Genomic DNA, 20,908 nt, shown 5'->3' on the forward strand with positions numbered 1-20,908 from the left:
GTGCGATGGGGGTCCTCGCCCCTTAGGCGTGGGGGGCGCGAAGTGGGAGGGCTGGGGCCACCCGGACACCGCCTTCCAATTCCTTGCCTGCTCCTTCCTTCCCGGTCTGCGCGGCTGTGACAGCCCTGAGGGTCCCCTCTCCCAGACAGGAAGAGCAGTTATTCTGGTGGCGACAACGTATGGCAAAAGTCGTGTTTAGCAGGTGTGAAGTCCTGGGTTCTGTCGCTAGCGCCAAACAAAATAAAACAAACTGTCGTCGGCATTTATGCAGCTATTTCTCGGGCCGGACTCTCCTTGAAGCATCTTTAATTAAAATACCCCTTAGGATGCAAGGTGGGTCCTGTTGGTTGGCATCTCCACTTGCAGTGTGGAAGACAAGCACAGAGAGGTTAATAACGTGCCCAAGGTCACACAGCTGGTGGTGGGCAGAGCTGGGGTTGGATGCAGGTAACTTGTGCTCCTGATCCAAGCTCTCAAGGCAGTGGCTGGAGGGCTGGTGCCCCGGGAGCTCTTCCCGGGAAGGTGGCGCACCTGGGCAGCTCTGGGCAACAGAAGGAAGGGCTGCAGCTGGGCTATCAGGAGGCTGAGGCAGGAGGATTGCAAGTTTGAGGCCGCCTAAGGCAACTTAGCAAGATTCTGTCAAAATAAAATGTTTAAAATTTAGCTTGTGTAAAGGAAAGAACAAAAGCAAGCAAGCAAGAACTGATGAACGAAAGGGCGGGAAAAGAAGCAGAGAGGGCTTTGCTGGAGTTGAGCAGAGGTCTCAGAGCTGGGACAAGTTTGTTTCTTTGTCTGAGTTCACGGCACTGGGGACTGAACCCGGGGCCTTCACTCTGAGCTACACCCCCAGCCCTTTTTAAGTCTTTATTTTGAGACAAGTTCTCACTAAGTCTCTTCGTTGCCCAGGGTGAGCTCCAACTTACAACCCTCCTGCCTCAGCCTCCCAAAGTGCAGGGTGGGGTAGGACAGGAACCTGCCACGCCTCCTGGCTAATGGGAGGAGGTTGGGGGAACAGGTGCCACCGTCCTGTTCCTTGGGTCTCTGACAGGTTTTGAGGCTGTGCCCCTGCCTCCCCGTGCCGTGGGAATGTAGGAACAGTGCCTCAGTTTCCCCTTTGCCAACCCATCACGTGTCTACCTTGTGGCACTCCTGATGCCGCCTGTGCCGCCTCAGCCAGCTCCTTTTGCTTTTATGGAGACTCCGAGCGGGACTGACTGAGTCACTGGCCACTGGTGACCAGTTATCCGCCAACCCTGTCCTTCTCAGAGCTGGGAGGGCTGGGCGGACCTTGACCCGAGCCCCGTCGCCAAGCTGCAGGGCCCAGAAGCTACTTGGCTTTGCGGTGTGAAGGAGCCCCGGGCCTGGATCAGAGAGGAGACCAAAGGGGACTCCACAGTGCAGCCGCCCCTTTCATGCAGGCGCTGGGGAGTCGGGGTGAAGACGCCTCTGGCAGTTTGGTGGGTGCTGGTGGGGTCCCCAGGGCGATGGCAGGGCTGGGCGGGGCTCCCCTCTGATCTGCACCCTCCCTCTCAGTCCTGCGAGTTCTGGTCAGGACACCGGCATGCGCACACACGCACATGCACACGCACGCGCGCACACACGCGCGCGCACACACACACACACACACCCCTCTATCAGTCATTTCTCCACCCAGAGTCCTGATGCCGTTTTTTGTTGTTTTGGGTTTTAGTCCAGAGGCTTCAAACCAAGCTCTGTGCCATTCCCTGCCCTCTGTTTTGTTTTTTGGTTTTTGTTTTTGGTACCAGGGATTGAACTCAGGACCTTTCGTTTTTGAGGCAGGCGCAGTGCCACTGAGCCAAATCCCCGCTTGTTTGTTTTTCTGAGACAGGGTCTGGCCAAGTCGCTAAGTTACTCAGCCTGGACCTGAACTTCCGATCCCAGCTGTGATGCCCGGTTTTAAACCTAACTGCCGCTCGCTTGCCCTGGGCAGTCTGTGCCTCCCGGGGCTCGGCCATGGCACCATGCAGGGTGTATGGAGGCCGGGGTCACCTGCTCAGCATCTCCCTGTCCTCTTGTCACACTCGCTCCCGGCACTCGGCCGCAGCCACCCGGGGCCAGGCTCGGGGGCCAGGACAGGAGCGAATCCCAGCCTTCCAGTTCACCTCCATCCTCCTTCCCATCCTGTCCCTGGCAGTGGCTGTTGTTTGCAGAGGGCTGGAGCTGGGGCCCAGGGGACACGGTCTCCAGTTGGGCTCCTGCTCCTGCACGGACTCCACTGGTGGCTGAGCCTGAGCCTCAGTTTCCCTCCCTGTGAAGGGGGTGGGGTGGACAGACGGGCCGAGTCCCATGAGACTGTCAGGGCCGGGTCAGCCGCTGCTGGCCTGGGGGCATCCTTGTGGCCCTCACCTGGCCCAGGCAGGGTCACAGGAGCCCTGGTCCCTCACCCCTAACTCCGCGAGCCCCCACTCCAGGCAGGGGCCATGTTGGGGTTTTCATTCGAGGGGCTCTGATCTCGAGGTCCATCCCTGCCCCTCCAGAACTGCTGAGCCAGCTTGCTGTCCCTGGGAGGGGGCGGGGCCCTGGGGAGCCTGGGTGGCACCCGGGTGGTGCCCACTGGCTCCTCTGCCCCAGGGACCCCGGGGCTGAGAGGAAGCCCCACTTTGGGGAACGCTGGGGTCCTGGGGTAGTGCAGCCCCTCGGGGGTCTAGGACAGGGGTTTCGGAGGGCTCACCAGGGTGTCTGACCCCGGGGCCCTGCAGAGCCCCCAGCCGAGGGAGAGGGTTCCCCCACTCTACGGAGGGGGCGGCTCAGTGTTGCTGGAGCTGGGCATGGGGTCTCTGGGAAAGGGGGCCCAGGGCAATGGTTTCTGCAGGGGGTAGCTGGGAAGATCCGGGTGCAGAGGAAGCGGGGGAGTCCCGGAGGCTGGGGCATCTCGCTTCACCTCTTTCCGCCCCAGCTCCTGCTCCGTGAGGTGGAGGAGACCACGGCCCTGAGTGACCCTGTGCTGACTGCAGCCTGCTCTGCCCTGGACCCCGAACCCTCAGAGGGTCTCTCGGCCCGGGGCCTGGGGTGAACGGTGTCCTTGCGTCTGCAGGGTGGGGGTGCGCGGGGCAGGAGCGGGGCGTCGGGGCTGGTGCCCGAGCTGGGGTGCCGCCTCCCGGGTTCCCAGGCCGCGGCTCCGGGGAGGATCCGGGAATTCTCCAGCAGGAAGTTCCTGCCTGGGCTCAGGGACAAAGCCAGGAAAGAGGCTAGGACTGCGGGGACCTCCTCGGAGGCCGGGCAGGGGGCGGCACCCGCATCCCGCAGGCTGCTCGGCCTGGGAGGACAGAGGGGCGCCCGAGTGCCTGTGCGAGACCGACATCCGATCCAGGAGCAGAGAGGTCGGGCTGGGAGCGCGGGGCCTCGGCTGCCCCCGTGGGCAGGAGAGGCGCGCTCCGGACGGCAGGGGGCGCTGTGAAGCCGGATCCCCAGCCTGGACCCACAGGGCCGCAGCTCAGCCTCGGAGCGCGGCTCACGCCGGCGGCTGCCCTGGGTGCGGGTCCTGGGGCCGTGCGGGCGGGCGGGCGCGGAGCAGCTGGTGCCCTGCCCGGCCGAGCCGCGGAGCCCTTGACTCAGAGTCTGGGCCGGGCTGGAGGCAGGGCCAGCGGCTCCGGCTGAGTCACCGCCGCTGTGTGACTACGTGACTCACCTGCACCCCACGGCCCTGGGAGCCGTTTCCTCCGGTCTGGGCTGCATGCGGGCGCGGGGGGGGGGGGCTACAGGGTCTCCGCGTCCTCCGCCGGGCCCGGGGCGCCTGGTACGGGCTGTGTCCAGGGGCGTCTTGCTCAGTTGCTCCAAAGGCCCAGGCGGGCGGCAGCGGCCCTGGTCAGGCCCCCGAGGCCGGGTCGTTAGGACAAGACTTACTCTGCCTGTTGTACCGGGATCGAACTCAGGACCTTGCGCTTTCGAGGCAGGCGCTGTGCCACTGAGCTACATCCCCCGCCCGACTCTCTCTTTCATGCATTGAGGGATGAAACCAAGGCCTTTGCACTGAGCTACATTCTTAAACTTTTTTTTTTTTTTTTTTTTTTTAATGAGACAGGATCTGGTTAAGTTGCTAAATTGCCCAGGCTGGGCTTGAATTCAGGATCTTTCTGCCTCACCCTCCCAGAGTGCTAGAATTACAAGTGTGCCCCATGCCTGGCTTTCATTTTTTTCTGTATCCTTATGTCTCTCTCACTGTATCATCCTTAGACATGTTGTCCTGTGAAGAAAGAAAGAAAGAAAGAAAGAAAGAAGGAAAGAAAGAAAGAAAGAAGAAAGAGAGAGAGAGAGAGAGAGGCAGAGAGAGAGAGAAGCCAGGCATGGTGGTGCATGCCTATAATCCTAGCACTTAGGAGGCTGAGGCAGGAGGATTGCTTTGAGTTCCAGGCCAGCCTGGGCTACACAGTAAGACTCTGAGTGGGGTCAGAGGTGAGCCTGCCCCCATTAGAGACAGCAGGAGCCCCTTTGTGGACCCCTGGCCACAAGAGATGATGCCCTAGGCTCGGTCTGTTCTGTGGGAGTGGAGGCCAAGCCAGCTGCATTACGGGCACTGGGCTACAGAGCAAAAGCGCAGAGCTGGGGCCCTGCGCCCCCTCGCCTCTTGGGATCGCGTCGAGGTTAGTGACATGGGTGAGCCGCAGGCTGCCTGTGCGGGTGGACAGAAAGCTGCTTGACTCTTCCATCCCCGAGCACCAAAGCTGGAAACAAAGCCAGGCAGGGTGCTGCTCGCCTGCCATCCCAGCTACGTGAGAAGCTGAGGCAGGAGGATTGCATGCTCAAGGGCAGCCTGGGAGACTGTCTCAAAATAACATTTTTTAAGAGGGCTGGGGGTGTAGCTCAGTGGTAGAGCACTTGCCTAGCACATGCAAGGCCCTGGCCTGCATCCCCCGTACTGTAACCAAACAAAACAAGAGGAAAGAAAGAAAGGAAGGAAGCAAGCAAGCCAGCTGCTTGGCTTATTTGGCTCTCAGAATGCTCTCGGAATCCATGGAGCACAATCGCATTAAGCAGCTACTCCAGCTGACATAAAAACGTCCACTTTGGGGGAGTTTCCACAATTGCTAACCGGAAACAATAAACAGATGCTGTGTCAGGGTGCTGAGGCAGGGAGCAGGCTGGTGGAGAACAGGGACCACCGGTGCTGCTTCAGATAGAGGAAGAGATGGTGTCCAAGGAGGTGGGGTGGGGTAGGGTGGGGACCAAGGGCGCTAGGGGCTGGGGGACACCTTGGGGCAGGTAGAGCAGGTGCAAAGGTCCTGGGGCAGGAGCAGAGACACTGTGCACTGGCTGGGCCCAAACAGGTTGGGGGAAGCCTGCGGGAGTTCTTTGCTGATCAGGTGTTTGGGGTTTCTTTTATCAGAGTGTGGGATGACCTGAGGTGGTTTATGTTTTTAAAGGCTCCTTTGGTTGCTGGGGCCTGGTGGAGATGAGCTGCAGGGGCGGGACCTGAACGATTCTCACCGTGACCACGGAAAGAGCTGGTGTCCCAGGTCCTCGCCATGGGGAACAGCTGCATCCCCACAGGGCAGCCGGGATGGGTGTGTGGCGGCCGTGGGCATCCAGTCTCGGTCTGCAGCGGGTGGGTGTGGTGCTCAGGCCCCTCCCTGCCCTGGCGGCGGTCGTGTTGGCCTCCACAGTGACACAGTGACACCGGGCAGCTGCATGGCTGGAGCACGGGTTGGGAGCCGGAGGAGGTGGGAGGGCATCGTGGAGGAGACGCCTACGTGAGGCTGGCACTGACCATGAAGCCCTGAGCTGCCCCACTTTGCACCTTCGTGCCAGCCAGCCATCCTGAACCCCTTGGACTCACGGCGATCTGCCTGCCTCAGCCTCCCGAGTGCTGGGATGACAGGCAGGCGCCACCATGCTGGGCCATGGAGCTTTTCTGATGACCTCAGCGCCTGTGCATCTGGCGCCAGGCCCGGCTCTCAGCCCCTGCCCCACACCCAGCTGCAGCTCCCTGGGCTGGGCTCCCCAGCCCATCTTGGACCCTGGCCGGCAGATGCTGGCTGAGGCCTCTTGTTGGCCTACGAGGCTGTAAACAGTGTGAGGTCCCAGCAAGCACAGGAAAGAGCCCTGTCCTGAGCTGACACCTGGGATGGTTTTAGAGCACAGACCCTCAGGTGCAGTGGACACCTGTGATCCCAGCTACTCAGGAGGCTGAGACAGGAGGATGGCAAATTTGAAGCCACTGTAGGCAATTTAGCAAGACCCTGCTTCAAAAAAAGGGAAGGGGATGGTTTTGCTTGTTCCCTTCTACCCCCTTTCAGCACTGGGGCTTGAACCCAGGGCTTTGGACTAAGCTGCATCTCCAGTCTTTAATTTTTAAAATTTTGAGACAGGGCCTTGCTAAGTTTCCTAGGCTGGGGTTGAGCTTGGAACCCTCCTGCCTCAGCATCCCAGAGAACTAGGATCCAGCCACGCACAGCCACTGTTCCCCTTCTCAGAGTGCCGTGCCTTGTGGAGCCCCCTCTCTGCTCCCAGCCAGCACTGGACAGGTCCTGAGGCCAAGAACATGTTGGGCCTCTCCTGGGACCGGCTCCATTTGGAAAGAGGGCGGGACCATGGCAGTGCTGCGCCAAGGAAGAAGTGGCCCAGTCGAGGTTGGCTGGAGGCCCACGGGGGTCCTGAGCTGGACTGGGGCTGGTGGCCATGGCAACCAGGGCGACCAGGGTGCTGAGCTCCTCAGGTCCTGCTTTCTCTGGGACAGGAGAGGTGCTGGGCAACATGGTGGTGAGGTCCTCCGGGACTGGTCAATCCCGGACACAGGCTGAGTGACCAAGAGCTTGGGGAGGAGCCAGGAGTCGCACAGTGCAGGGTCTGATGACAAAGGTGGACGAGGACACCGTCATGTTTTTACAAACCCACCTTCTCTTGATGACCCTCGGTGGCGGCAGTCACCAGGTTTTTGATCACAGCTTTTGAAGACACTCAGGAGGGAGGACTTGCAGAACTGCTCCAGAAAGTGGCAGGAACGACAGGATGAGTGTGTTCGATACAAAGCAAGTATTTTGAGGAGGACTTGTGGTGATGTGCCTTTTCCTGTAACAGATTTGAGCACTGAAGCACTCTCGAAAAACTGTCTCTCCACATGCCGAGGATTGAAGCTAGACCCATGTCTCTCACCACGCACTAACCTAAGATCGAAATGGATCAAAGATCTAAGTATTAAAGCAGAAACACTAAATCTGCTGAAAGAGAGAACAGGTAGAATGCTTGAGGACATAGGAGTAGGCAAAGACTTCCTGAACCAAACCCAGACCACACAGGAAACACTACAAAGAATCAACAACTGGGACTTCATCTCGTTGAAAAGCTTTTGCACAGCAAGAGAAACCACCAACAGAGTGAAGAGACAGCCCACAGTGTGGGAAAAAACTTTTACTAGCTATTCAGATAAAGGACTACTATCTAGAATATATAAAGAACTCAAAAAAAATCAGACCCCCCCAAATTTAAAGACCCAATCCAAAAATGGACATCTGAGATGAACAGACATTTTTCAGATGAAGAAGCAGAAACAGCAAATAAATATGTAAAAATTGAAACACTCACTGTGCATCTGGTTTTTTTGGGTTTTTTTGAGATAGGGTCTCACTATGTAGCCCAGGCTGGGCTCAAACTCGTGGGGATCCTCCTGCCTCAGCCTCCCGAGTGCTGCATTGACACATGTGTCTCGCTCACCCCCGTGGTCCCAGGAGCCTGCGCAGCCGGGGTGCAGTCAGGCAGAGGATGTCACTGCCTCTGAGCTCAGCAGCCCCTCAGCAGCCACGCTCAGCCCAGTGAGGGTCCTGGGGGTGGGGGACCCAGAAGACCAGCAGCGTCCTGTGACCCAGGCCCTTCTGGACCCTGCCCTGCTGTCTCCCCACCTCGCAGCCCCTGCCAGCCGAGCAGCACTGGGCACCCACAGACCAGCCAGCCCCCCGGCCAGGAGCCTGCTCTGCTTGCTGCTTTTGGGGCAGATTCACGGTGTCCTTCTGTCCTGAGCGTCACTTTCTCAGGGGAGCCCCCAGCCTCCCCCTCTGCACCCCTGGCTGCCCCAGCCGGAGCTGCACAGCGGCTTCTACAGCACACAGTGGAGTCGCAGTGTGATGTGGGTAACGATTCAGATCTGCACGGGAGCTTGGGTTCTGGGAGGGGGGCGTGTCTACTCGGGCCACTGATGTACCCAGCACCTTCCACAGTGGCTGGCACACAGCAGGCTCAGGAAGTCTCTGTCAAGGGGCCAACGACAGCTCTCACCAGGCTGTCAGGGTTGCCACCCTCCTGCCTCTGCCTTGGAGTCGTCACCACACCCAGCTCACACTGGAAATGGAAGCCAGGACCCAATCACTGAGCACACCCTCAGCCCGCCTTTAGTTTTATTTTGAGACAAGTTGCTAAGCTTCCCAGGTGGGGTGCGAACTTTCCCTCCTCCTGCCTCAGCCTAACAGCCTGAGCTCACAGGTGTGGGCCTGCAGCTTCGGGGCTTCACTGGGTGGCATCTCACCCCGAGGGTCCCGGGTCTGCACCCCCTGATGCAGCAAGGGCGCTCCGGCAGCTGGAGGGGCGGGAGGGACAGGCCGGGCGCTGCAGCTGGCAGCTGCCTCCCCGCTGCCCGGACAAGGGCCCAGTGTCTGCGCGGCCAGCGAACAGCAGGCCTTTCTCTCTCGCGGAAGGTCCCGCAGGACACACCCGCCCCGCCCGGCATCTCCCTGCACAACATCCAGCGCCTGCCAGCCTGGGCGGGAGCGGGCCCAGTCCTGCCGAGGCGGGTGTGGGCGATCCTCGCAGCTCTCCCCCGCGGCCGGGCCGCAGCCCTGGCTCCCCTTCTGCCCACCAGGTGAGGCGCCCGGGCCTGGAGCGGTCCGGCCCGGAAGGGTGACGGCCCCTTGGCTGGCTGCTCCGCCCGCTCGGCCCTGGCGGTGCCCACGCCTCCCACGGCACCGTGGCCGTGGACGCCTTGGTCAGACGTTCGGCCTCGGAGGAGTGTGCCAGCCAGAGACGTAGCAGGACCCCGCCTGGGGTGCAGGTGGGGCAGAAAGAGAAAGAGAAAAAGAAAGAGAAAGTGAAAGAGAAAGAGAAAAAGAAAAAGAAAAAGAAAAAGGGCCCTCATCCCTGTCCGGCGCCCGGTCGGTCGGTCGGCGTAAACGAGCGTTCCGCGCTCAGGCTGTCGTTTCTTTGGCTCTGCGGCGCTGCGCGCACTTCCGCCAGGCAGCCTGCACCTGTCGCTTGGGGGGCACGTGTGGCCCATTTCCTGCCAGGTCCTCACGGACGCTGCTCCACACCGTCTCCCACACAGGGAAACTGAGGCTCAGACGGGCCGGCAGCTTGTCTGTCCACCCGGGGAGCGGTCGGAGCTGGGACTCCGGCGACCCTGCTCCAGTGCTTGCTTTCATTCATTCATCCACTCATTTATTTATTATTATTATTATTAATTATTATTATTATTATTTGGGTGCCGGCGATCGAACTCGGGTCCTTGCGCTTGTGTAGCAGGTGGTGAAACCACTGAGCTAAATCCCCGGCCCCATTCATTTAATTATTTTGTTTTGTTTGTTTTGTTTTGAGACAAGTCTCACTATGGAGCCCAGACTGGCCTGGAACTCATGGCAATTCTCCTGCCTCAGCCTTCCTGCACATGTTGGCTGCGCTGCTCGGGGCCGGGTGCTGCCCAGGGCGAGGATGGAGGGAAGGGAGCATGTGAGGCTGGCAGTTGCGCCTCCCACTCGGGAGCACTGAGTCAGCCCCCCTGTGGCCCAGCCCCACTGGTCCCCTTCTGAGTCCGGGAGAGACTGACCACTGCCCCCTCCTCCCCTCGAGGTTGGGGTGGGCAGAGAGGCCAGGGTCTTCCCGCTGGATTCGAAGCCCAGGCTGATGTTTGAACTTGGGATTTAGTTAGGCACTGAGCCTTCAGCCTTTCCCTGGAGCACATTCCCTGACCTTTTAAAGTTATTTTCGTTGTTTTGAGATAGGTTCTCACTAAGTCCCTAAGCTGCCCAGGCTGGGCCTCAGCTTGCAGCCCTCCTGCCTCAGCCTCCCAGAATACTTGGATGAGAGGCGTGTGTCACCGTGTCCTCAAATCTTTATTTATTTTTGCCTGTAGTTATGCATTAACATTGTCTGAAACTCAAGTTTTAAAAAGAGATAAGGTGTACAGTGATCCTGCCATCTAGTCACTGCCCTGGGGTCACCTTCCTAGGGATCCCCGTGTCACTGCTTCCCCGGGGAGCCAGGCAGGAGCCACTGAGTCTGGGCCTGGGCCAGGCTGACCTGTTGCCATGGCCATGGTGGTGGCTTCCTCCTGGGCTTGAACTTGCCCCACCCAAGCCACGAAGAAGAGGGGCCTTGATTCCCCTTCTCCCAGAAGTGCCTCACCCCCACCCAGGGCCCCAGGCACCTGACACCCCGAGCTGGGCTCTCTGTGTTCGCCAGGTGTCTTTATATTCTTTCCCACTCTTTCTCCTCTGCAGCTCACTGTCCGCGTGGATTTACAGAGCATTTACTATGTGCCCAGCCTGCAGACACTGTGGTGTGGACACAGCCCGCTCCCCGAGCTCACAGGCCACCGAGGAGGCTTCGTGGAGACAGATCCTCCCCATCCAGGACGCCAAACCACATGCTGTCCCCTGATGGAGAAGCAGGGACCAGAGAGTAATTTGGTGACTCCCAGGAAGGTTCTTAGAATCCAGAAATTTGACTTTCTAAGTTTTATTCTACAACAGGGGTTTTCTTTTTCTTTTTTTGTGGTGGTGGGGTTTAAGACAGGGTCTTGATATAGTCCAGGTTGGCCCCGAACTCACAGCGATCCTCCTGTCTCAGCCTCTGGAGTGCAGAGATTACGGGCATGCTCTGCCACGCCTGGTTTACAGCAAGGTTTTTCAAACAGGTGTCCTCAATAAAGAGCTCCACCGTGGCCCAGAAACACACACATCACACGCCTAAGGTGGACAACTTCACCTCAGTAGTTACCCCCATGGGGTTGTGGGTGGCACTCTTGAGGCTAACACAGGAGGATTGCAAGTTCAAGCCTAGCTTGGGCAATATATTGATGTAGCAAGACCCTGTTTCTAAATAAATAAGTAAATGGGTGGGGGAAATAGCTCACAGTGAAGGGCTTTGGTTCCAGTACTGGGAAAGAAAAAAGCTCCCCTGATGATGAGCGACACATGTTGATACTTTCTCATCTTGAGTTTAAAAAAATACCAATCTTTAAACCAGGGCAGGTGGTGGACACCTGTAATCTCAGCCCTCGGGAGGCTGAGGCACGAGAATTACCACGAGTTCTAGGCCAGCCTGGGCTACATAGTGAGACACTGTCTCAAACAAAACAAAACAAAAAATGCCGATCTTTACCCACTCAACTGATTTCATAACCCACAAATGGGCCTTGGTCCGCAGCTCGAAGGACACAGGCTGCCCCACAAGGAGAGAGAGAGGGAGTCGGTTGGAGAAGGGCGCACAAGGAATTCAGTTCAATTGTTAAGGTTTAATTTTTCAAAAACATTGGAACAAAAATCCAACCAAAACCAAAAACATCAGAACCAAACATTTATTTTTTTGGCGCCTGGGATCGAAGTTGGGTCCTTGTGCTTACAGGGCAGGGGGCGGAACCACTGAGCTAAACCCCCGCCCACTGGAACCAAATTTTGCAAAACACAAGTGCCTGACAAAGCTAGAAGGAAGGTACAGGATATTCTGTATATTTTTCTGTTGTCTCTTTTTCTGCAGTGGGGATGGAACCCAGGGCCTCAAACTCATTAGGAAGCCCTCTACCGTGAGCTACGTCTGCAGTGCAAAGTACTGCTCCTTAAACTATTCCTGATAATATCTGAAAGTCGGTGTTCCAGAACTTTAGGGAAAGCTTTATTTTACTTGTTTAGTTTATTTTTATTGTTATTTTTGGTGGTGCTGGGATTGAACCCAGGGCCTTCCTACTGAGCTACATCCCCAGCCCTTTTTAAATTTTTTATTGAGATCTTGATAAGTCATAAAGCTGCCTGGGCTGGGCTCAGACTCCCTATTCTCCTGCCTCAGCCTCCCCTAGTGCTGGGATTGCAGGAGTGTAGCACTGCACCCCGCTTGGACCTTTTCTTAAACTCCACCTCCAAGCCTCCGTATGTGAAGACGCTCCCAGTGGAGTTGGCTTGGCAGAAAACAGGTGTCCTGGGCCTGGGCTCTGCCACAAACAGCACGGGCTCGTGTTGCAGGGAAACGCCCAGCATCCATGTGCGGGTGCGTGTGCGTGTGTGCGCGTGCGTGTGCGTGTGGGGGGCAGAAGGTGGCCGCAGCATCCCCGGACTTCTCAGGGGGCCGTGCTCCCCGCCTCCTGACCTCCACTTCCTGGTGTGGGACCTCGGAGCCCGATCCATGGGCCTGAATCTCAGGGTGGAAGGACGGAACCCCGACCAGGCTGGGCGGGGGAGGCCGGGATGGAGGGGCTGGTCCGGGCCTGCTGGTGACCTCAGCGTTTGGCCTCTTTCTCTGGGCTTCGTCACCTCTTTTTGGCAGAGTAGACTGGATGAGCATTTCCAAATTGCAGTTTACAACTCATTTGATACAACATTTTTAAGCGAGCAAATTAGTGGGTTCCAACCAATATTAAAACAACCGCAACTGAAATGCATAGAAAACATCAGAGTGCGTCAGGGCTCACGGGCTGAGTACTGTTTGGTGAAACTATTGTTTGGCATATCTATAGATGAGGTGTGGACTGGTTTGATGTGAAACTTATTTGTTTCGGTGGGGGCTGGGGGAGAAAGGGTGCGATGCCCACTGGCCTGCACCACTCTGGGGGCGTCCCCCGTCCACGGGGAGGGGCTGTGGGCAGCCACACCCAGGAGCCGTCTCCACCTCTCCCGGGTCTCTCTTCTTCCCGCTTCTGCCGCGGGTCCCCTCCTCCCCTTCTCCCAGAGACAAACGCCCCCCACCCCCGGAAGTGAGGGCTCTCCCAGGGGAGTAGCTGGTGGGACTGGGGTGACATGGGCACTGTGCCCCAGGAGTTGCAGAAAGCACTAGGAAACAAACACCCGGCACCCGCGAGCGGCACTGACAGTAGGCGAGCAGGGGCTCAGCTGCGCGCGTCTGGCGCTGACGCCTGCCCGGTCGTTCCCCTGGACTTGGCCCTGCGCTCGGCTGCGCCACGAACTAGCGAAGATGATGATGTTCTGCCCCGCACTTCTACTTATTTTTTTCCTTAAAGGAAAAACAGAAGGAGCCAAGAGCTTTGGAGCCAACTCCTGGAGAGGGAGCGGCTGAACTGATTCGGAAGTTGTATCCCTGTACACAGGAATGCGGAGAGAAAAACAAAACCCACCCCATTGCCTCATTTCCCCTCCAAGCGTGGCGCTCTCTATTGTGCAGCGGAGAAAAACGGACCCCGATCCGCGCTGCGGAGGGGCGAGTGCGCCCCCAGGCTCTCAGCTGGGCGCGGGCCGCGCGGTGGGCGCGGACGGGGTCTCCGGGTGGCCAGCGGAGGCGCCGGGCTCCCCCTTCCGCGGGCGACAGCGCCGGTGCCCGTCACCCGCCAGTGGCAGCGCCGGGCGCGCCGAGGGCACAGAGCCCCTGCCCGCCGGGCCTCCCGCCGGCCGCGCGATGGGCGTGGGGAGCGGGCCGCGCACGTGGGTGCCGCCGGCGGGCGGGCGCGGGGCCGGGCGCGGCGTCCCCGCCTCCCGGGCGGGATTTGCATGAGTGCGGCGGCTCCGACTTCCTGCTCGCGCCGCGCCGCAGGTACTCGCGGGCCGACCGGGCGGGCGGGCGCCGAGACGCGCGCAGCTTCAGTCCTGGACACGGGCCGCGCCGCGCCTTCGCCCCGCGTGGCCGCCAGCCCGTCCCGGCCGCGCAGGGCTCCGGCTCCGCCGTGGGGCGCCCGCTCCCCGCCCTCCGGACGCCGCGCCCCGGGCCGCAGCCATGAGCGAGATGTCCAGCTTCCTGCACATCGGGGACATCGTCTCCCTGTACGCCGAGGGCTCGGTCAACGGCTTTATCAGCACTTTGGGGTGAGTGGGAGCCGGGCCCGCCTGCCAGCTGCGAGCGTCCTGTCGCCGCGGCCCTCGCCGCCCGAGGAGCGGCCCGGCCCCGGCCTCCGCGAGCCAGGGAATGCGCTCCCCGCTCGGAGAGGAAGTGAGCGTTTGCTCAGGTAGCAGCCGGCACCCCGCGGGGTTGGCAGGGGTGCCCGGCCGAGCCTCCCCCTGAGGCACCCTCGGGCGCGCGCCTGACTTCGGAGGGCGCGACTTCCCCTGCAGGTGGCCGGGCCGGCACGTGGGCCTGGGGTCCCGGGTCTGGGCGGAGCTGTGGGAGTGGCCAGGCCCGGTCGGAGTCCGGATCCCCTCCGGTTACCCACCCCGGCCCCTGCGGGTCACCCTCCTCCCTGTCCCACCGCCTCGGGCGGGACAGTCTTCTCAGCCCGCCCCTTCCAGGCGACCCGCTTCTCCCCCGCCTCTCCTGTCAATTTCCTGTGCTGCTCGTCTGGCGCCCCTGGGTCTCAGGTCCCAGGTTCTTTAGAGCCTCCGCGCACAAACATTAATTAATTCTGGCCGCCACCCTCAGGGTCTGGGCTGGATAAATGGCGAATCCGTTCTTGTCCCTGGACAGGGCCGGGAGCAGGAATAAGGCAGGAGCAGAACTGGGCGGAGAGTGTGGATTTCTCTTGGGAGCCGCTGGGTGGGGGCACTGGGGGCGTCACGGGAGATGGGGTACAGGGGCTCTGGGACAGCCTGCTCCTTCCCTCCTACTTCCTTCTTCTGAGACAGGTTCTCACTGTGTAGCCCAGGCTGGCCTTGAACTTATGGGAATCCTCCTGCCTCGGCCTCCTGAGTGCTGGGATTACAGGCACGTGCCACCACGCCTTGGGGTGCTTGGAATGTTGCCTTAGTCCTGGGGGAGGGGAATCCATTGTGCTCTGCCAGGGGCCCCTGACCTGGAATCCCAGCATTTCTTGTTCCTTATCTTTGCACCCCCAGCACTCCTGTTCTTCCGTGTTCAGACGTGGATTCCTGCCTCCCCTGCTAGATGTGGTTTCCCGGTGCAGAGAGGGTGCACATCTGGGCCAGCATCTGTGCAGGCCTCCCCCAGAGAGCAGTGCCCAGGCCCCCCTCAAATCCCCCCAGGAGGCCAGGCGCCAGTGGGGGAGGTGCGGGCTGAACCTCTGGGGACTGACGCCGCCTTGATTGCTTAGTGCCCGCTCTAGGCGGAGCACATGGTGGGGCTTCGGGGGCACCTGGGAGCTTTAGCAGAGCCAAGGAAAGCCTCAGGTTTCCCTTCCCTCAGGCAGCCTGGCCCGACTTCCTCCTAGCCTGGCCCTCCCGCCCCATCCCGAGCAGGTCCCATGACCACTGAGTGTGGTGCGCCCCAGCTCCCCGCCCTGGCCGAGGCCCGCACTCCAGCCCTGACTTCATCCGGCCACCGTCACCCTTCTGGAAGCACCTGGGGTCCAGGTGCGGCTCCTGGAACCTGTCCTGCTCCTTCTCTTTACCTTTGCTCCCCCTCTCTGGTGGCTGCGCCTGAGTAAATCTGTCCCACCCTCCTGGACCTGGGGTGAGGTTAGCCCGGGCCCTGCCAGCGCCAGGTGGGATTAACCCTTCTGCGCCTGGGCGTTCAGACTGCTCAGTGTGCTGGGATCTGGTGGACCCAACCAGTGGCGGCACTGCCAGAATGAACCCACGAGTGACACCCATGAGTGACCATTCACACTCAGCACCCATCTCCGTGGGCACCGCAGTGTGCGCTGGGAGCTGGTGGTGAATGAGGAAGCCATCCAGTAGGTCCCAGGGGGTTGGCGGGCCAAGTGAGACTTGCACCCTGCTCTGTTGGTCCAGAATCTTCCTCCATTCCCTTACATGTAAACAAATTCTAATTTTGCAGTATTGGGGATTGAAACCAGGGCTTTTGCACTGAGCTACGTTCTCATCCCTTTAAAAACTGTCAAACTTAGGTTTCGCCCCCTGCTGTACAAGTGCAAGGACCCAAGTTCGATCCCTGGTACCAAAAAAAAACCCAAAAAAACTGTCAAACTTTGAGGCAGTGCCTGGTTAAGTCGCTCTTATCCAGGCTGGGCTCGAATCTGTAATCCTCCTGGAGTTTCGGGATCACGGGGGCCACGCCTGGGTTCTCTTCCTAACTGGGGTCCTGATTCCCTCCCTGGGGCTGCCTCTGCCATGGTCTTGATCCCTGGAGGCCGAGGAACTGAGCTCCCAGCCAGTACCGTGCCCAGGCCCGGTGCCATGAGGTGCCAGGGACTGTGTGAGATGCATTTGTGGGGCACAGGGTGGGGGGCTCGGAGGCAGCGTCTGGGCTGGGGAGGCTGGGCAGAGCTCCCGAACAGTGGAGTGGCCAATTAGAGCCTGCAGTAATTAGTGGCAGTGCAGATTGTTCATTAACTCTGGGCGGGAGTGCGGGAGGGGTCGGGATGGATCCTGCTGCAGGGGAGAGCAGGTCCACGCCTGTTCCTGTTCTTGGCAGGAAACCGTGGTCAGGGCCCTGCCTCGCCCCCCGCCCAGGTGGAGGCAGCAGAGGCAGGGCTGGAGCGGAATCAGGGCCAGCAGGAGTGGGAGGATTTGGCGAGGCTCTGGGCCGGCAGCTGGGAGACCTGGCTGGAAGCGGGCAGGGCGGCCCCCTGGGATCCCAGGTCCCAGCCCTGAAAGTTGCTCGTTTGGTGTTGGGTCTGGCTACGTAGCCCAGGCTTGCCTTGAACCCATGGTGATCCTCCTCCCTCAGGCTCCTCCTGGCTGGGGTTACAGCCTGCACCACCACGCTCTGAAGGTGGCTCTTGAGTGCCCACAGGGGCAGCCCCAGGCCACAGGCCGTGAGAGGGGAGTGCGTTGCAATTGGCTTGAAGGAGAGCTCCAGGCGCTTAGGGAAAGACCTTCCAGGCAGGAAGACCTACCTTGACAGGCAGCCTGGCCACCCTGGGCCCTCACTGGTGGCCTCTGGACCTGGGCCGGGCTGGGGATCACAGCTGGCCAGAGGTCCCAGCCTCCTCCCAGGAGGCTTCCTGGGGGCACAGGGAGGTCGGGAGCCTGGGGTGAATGTGGGGAGAGCCCAGGTCCCAGGGGCGGAGCCCAGAGGCACGGTGATGGCCAGGAAGGTTGCCTGCCCAGGGTCATCCCTGGCTTGGGGATGCTCCGACAGGGCGGCCTCCTCCCTGTGCGGTCAGTTTTCGTTTTCCCTAGGGTGCCCTGGGCAGGCCTTGGGCTCCTGGGATCGTTTCAAAAACTCCTGCTTCCAAGTCCCACATCACCAGCATCTTCAGGGGTGGGGTCCGGTGTTCAAAAGCTCCCACTTGAAGGCTTGCCTGCCCAGTCCGCTGGCTGGTGGGTCCAGAGAGCCTTCTCTTTCTCCTGATCAGACTTCATTAAGTCATTCAACAAATGCTTATTGAGCGAGCACCTAGTATATGCCAGCCACCGTTTTAGGCCCTGGGGAATGAGTCGTGTCAGCTTGTTCCGCTGCGCAGTGGGGAGTGGGGCGCCGTGGTCTCCAAGGGCCCTGTGAGCCCGCAGCATTGAGACACGAAATTCCACGAGGAGGGACTTCCTCTGAGCGACCGCATTCCGATCTCAGACCTGCCTTGTTTTTCATACTTGAGATTTCACTGGAACGAGATGTTTGATTTGTGTTCCATAGCCTAAGGCAGTCGCTTGGCCTCAGCTAGCCCGATCGTGCCACTAGATTTTTGAAAAGAAAAGAAAAAAAGTACATTTTTCTCATTAAAAAATAACTTGTCTATGGAGAAAGCTTGAAGAACTCAAAATAGAAAATGATCCTTAACACCACCGTGACTGTACTGTCAGCACCCCGCGGACCCCCTGCCCCGCCGGGCGCCCCGCACCTGCTGCGTGGCCGGTGCCGGGCGCAGCGCCGGGGTGCGCAGGCTGCACATGCGCAGTTCGCCCCAAGGACCCTGGCCTCCCAGGCTCCCCGCTGCCATGCTCTCTGGAGGCGGAGGGCGCGGCCAGTCCGACCCACTTCAGGACTTCACGCGGCTCTGCCCTCCGGTGGGGCCGGGCGGGGCAGGGCGGGGTCCCTGTGCCAAGTGCTGGGCGGGGCGGAGGGCGGAGCCCAGCCTGGTTCCTTCCCTGGGGTCCCGGGGTCTCCGCCACAGGCGCCCGGCCTGGCCTGAGAGCCCCGCTGCCCGCTGCCCGGCTTGCGCATACTGCGTGCCCCGCCCTGCATTCCCGACCCGCGCCCCTCCCGGCTTGGCCCGTGGGCGGAGGCAGAGACTCCAGTGAGGGCGTGGACACCCCAGCTTTCTGCTCTGGCTGTGGACTTCACCCCATGTAGAGTGGGGGGCTCCCTGGGCGGGGCCGGGAGCAGGTCAGCCTGGCCAGGCCGGCGGTCAGGGCCCCTGGCCTAGAGAGCTTGGGTAGCACAAAGGGCCTTCCGGCCTCTGGGCTCGGGAGAGGCCACAGGGTAGCAGCAGGCTCGGCGCCTGCAGGTGTTTTGGCCGCAGACGGGCAGGGCTGGAAGGGGCGGAAAGGACAAATCTCAGCCTGGTGCAGGTGCAGGTGCTGGCCGCAGATGCCCACGGGTATTTGGTTAGCAAATCCCGTTTCCTGGCGCTCTCAGCCTCAGGCCCCTCCCAGGCCGCGGGAGAGCAGTGTGCAGACGCCGGTGTCTGCGCTCGGTCACGGCCGAGGGGGGAGGGTGTGCGTCTGGCGGACAGTGGCGGACAGCTGCCGTTGCGCTTTACAGCTGGCCTCCACCTTTGACCCCCTCGCCACCAGCTGAGGCCTAGGGACAGTTCAGGAAGAGGACAGAGGGCCCTGTTGAGCACCCATCTGCCCGCCCCGAGGCTTGGCTCCTGTTTCCATTTCCCTTGCTGTGCTGCACTTATTTTTTGCTGAGCGATTGTATGGTATCTAACCTACACGGCTTCCTTTTACCTCCAAACACTTCACCATGTGTCCCGAAGAAATAAGGGTGTGCCACGGAGCCACGGTGCTGTGACCACACCAGCCAGTGTGCCGACAGCTCCCAGTGGCCAATCCATAGACAGGCCAGGCTTTGACGCCTGATTGCCTCTGACCGCTGGTTTCTCCAAGCTGGGGTCCTGCCGCTGTCCTCGAGTTACCTTAGCTGCTGATGTCCCAGGATTCTGAGTTGCTGGCAGGGTGGGTGGTGCCTGGCACCCTGTATTTGCCAGGCTGCTTGGCCACTCTGTCTCCCAGGAAGCTCTGGGGTCTGCAGGGCTGTCTGAGGCCCTCCCTCCTTAGGGATGGAGGCGTCCTTTCCCGGGCCTCCAGGCAGCGTGTGAGGCCCGAAGCTGGGCAGCCTGTGGCATCGGCCTCTCCCCGTCTCTTCCCTTTGGCCCTCGTGCTCCCCCCACACTGTGGAGCCCCTCAGACTTGGCTGCAGCCCACCTGATCCCGCGAAGGGCAGCGGTGGAGCCCTGAAGGCTGGCCTACTTGGGAGACTTTGATTTCTCTTGGGCCAGGTTTGCTCATTTTTGCTTCCCCCTGGAGAGACTCCCAGGGTCTCCGAGTGTGGGCCTGTCTGTCCCTGCTAGGCTCGTAGCTCTCGCAAGATTCGAGTCTTCTGGAGTTTAGACTCCGGGTATTCCGTGTCCTGCCAGGCCCCTTGGGGAGTGCAGGGCAGAGCATTGGTGGATGTGCAGGTACAGAAAGTGCTAGAAGTCGCCTCCACTCTCTGGTGAGTCTGGGTCCTCTCCCGACGCCCCCCCAGCCTCACCCGGCAGCCATGACTCTGGGCACCTGCAGAGGGTCCCAGCCCTGCTGGCCGCCTGCCGCCTGTCTCATGGGGCCTGCCTTGGACGTGGCCTTGCTGGGCTGGCCTCGGTCTGTGGGTGGTGGCCGGTGGGAGTCAGGAGCGCTGGGTCTGGAACTTGCTGTTCCATGAACTCATAAGCAGGGCTGGGCTGTGCCCCGGTCCACAGCTGGGTGGGGAGGGGCCCATGCATGGCTCCCCCTCCACAGCTGCTTCCACGGTGCACGGGTCCCCAGTAGTCACTGACACTTCCGTGCCCGCTCCTGCTTATCTAATCTCCCCTGCCTGGCCCTGAGACCTTCCCTGTGGCTTCCACCTGGGTCTCAAATTCCACACTGGGTAGGATGGAGCCACCCAGGGCCTGGGATGCAGCTGGCTCCCCACTTCTCTGGCCAGGGTCTTGGGGTGTAGAGCCCGTGGGCATTCCAGGGACAGCACCAGGTCCCCACCCTTCCACCGAAAGCTCTCCACCAGCTCCGGTCCTCAGGACCTGGGGTGGCCCTGCATACGCGTCCTGCTGGGGTGCCCCGTGGGGCATCTGCATGAGGCCCTGGTGTGGAGGGCATGCACTTCTGGACAGGGGCACCCAGCGCAGTGGCCAGGAAGTGAGGTCTGGTTGGATAGATGGAGTCTGGGGCCAGGTGCAGGGGTGCGTACCTGCAATCCTTGGGAGGCTGAGGCAGGAGGATCACAAGTTCGAGGCCAGTTTGAGCTTCTTAGCTGGAGTCTGTCTCAAAAACAAACAAGTAAGAAATGAAAAAGACTGGGCCGGGGATTTAGCTCAGTGGTTCCGCCACCTGCCCCGAAAGTGCAAGGTGCTGAGTTTGATCCCTGGTACCAAAAAAGAAAGGAAATGAAAAAGACTAGGGGTGTGGCCCAGTGTCTGAGCACCCGTCGTCCCAGCCGCATTGTTTGGGGAGAAGGTGGTTGTGATTGTGCCTTCTGTTGAGCAGCGGTGTGGCCCTCGGGGTCCCCCAGTCTGTGGGGCTCACATTGGATGGGAAAGTGAAAAATTACAGCACTGAACATGGAAGGAGAGACTCTGTCCACCTCCACCTCTGGGATCCAACCCAGGGCCTTCCAACTCAGCCACATCCTTGGCACTTGAAAACATTTTTTGAGACAGAGTCTGGCTAAGTTACCAAGGCTGGGCTTGAATTTGCCACCCTCCTGCCTCAGCCTCCCAGAATGCTGGCATCACAGGTGTGCGCCACCAGAGGGC

The 20,908-nt window shown here is 60.3% G+C and overlaps 1 protein-coding gene across 3 annotated transcripts in view; it reads left to right on the forward strand.

The window, feature by feature from the left end:
• Nucleotides 1–13,673: 13,673 nt before the first annotated feature.
• Itpr3 (inositol 1,4,5-trisphosphate receptor type 3) overlaps nt 13,674–20,908 on the forward strand; it is a 52,913-nt gene continuing 45,678 nt past the window's right edge. The window contains exon 1 of one of the 3 annotated variants that reach the window (XR_002395734.2): nt 13,674–13,961. Coding sequence is in view for 1 of the 3 variants with exons in the window: in XM_013072832.3 (XP_012928286.2) it covers nt 13,873–13,961 (89 nt within the window). In the remaining 2 variants the exon portion in view is untranslated. The remainder of the gene's footprint in view (nt 13,962–20,908) is intronic. The other 2 variants (XR_002395733.2, XM_013072832.3) reach the window with 2 other exon arrangements.

Source organism: Heterocephalus glaber, unplaced genomic scaffold (genome assembly GCF_053883595.1).
Source record: "Heterocephalus glaber isolate CG9 unplaced genomic scaffold, H.glaber_assembly_v1.0 deba00001141, whole genome shotgun sequence".
Classification (NCBI taxonomy): domain Eukaryota; kingdom Metazoa; phylum Chordata; class Mammalia; order Rodentia; family Bathyergidae; genus Heterocephalus; species Heterocephalus glaber.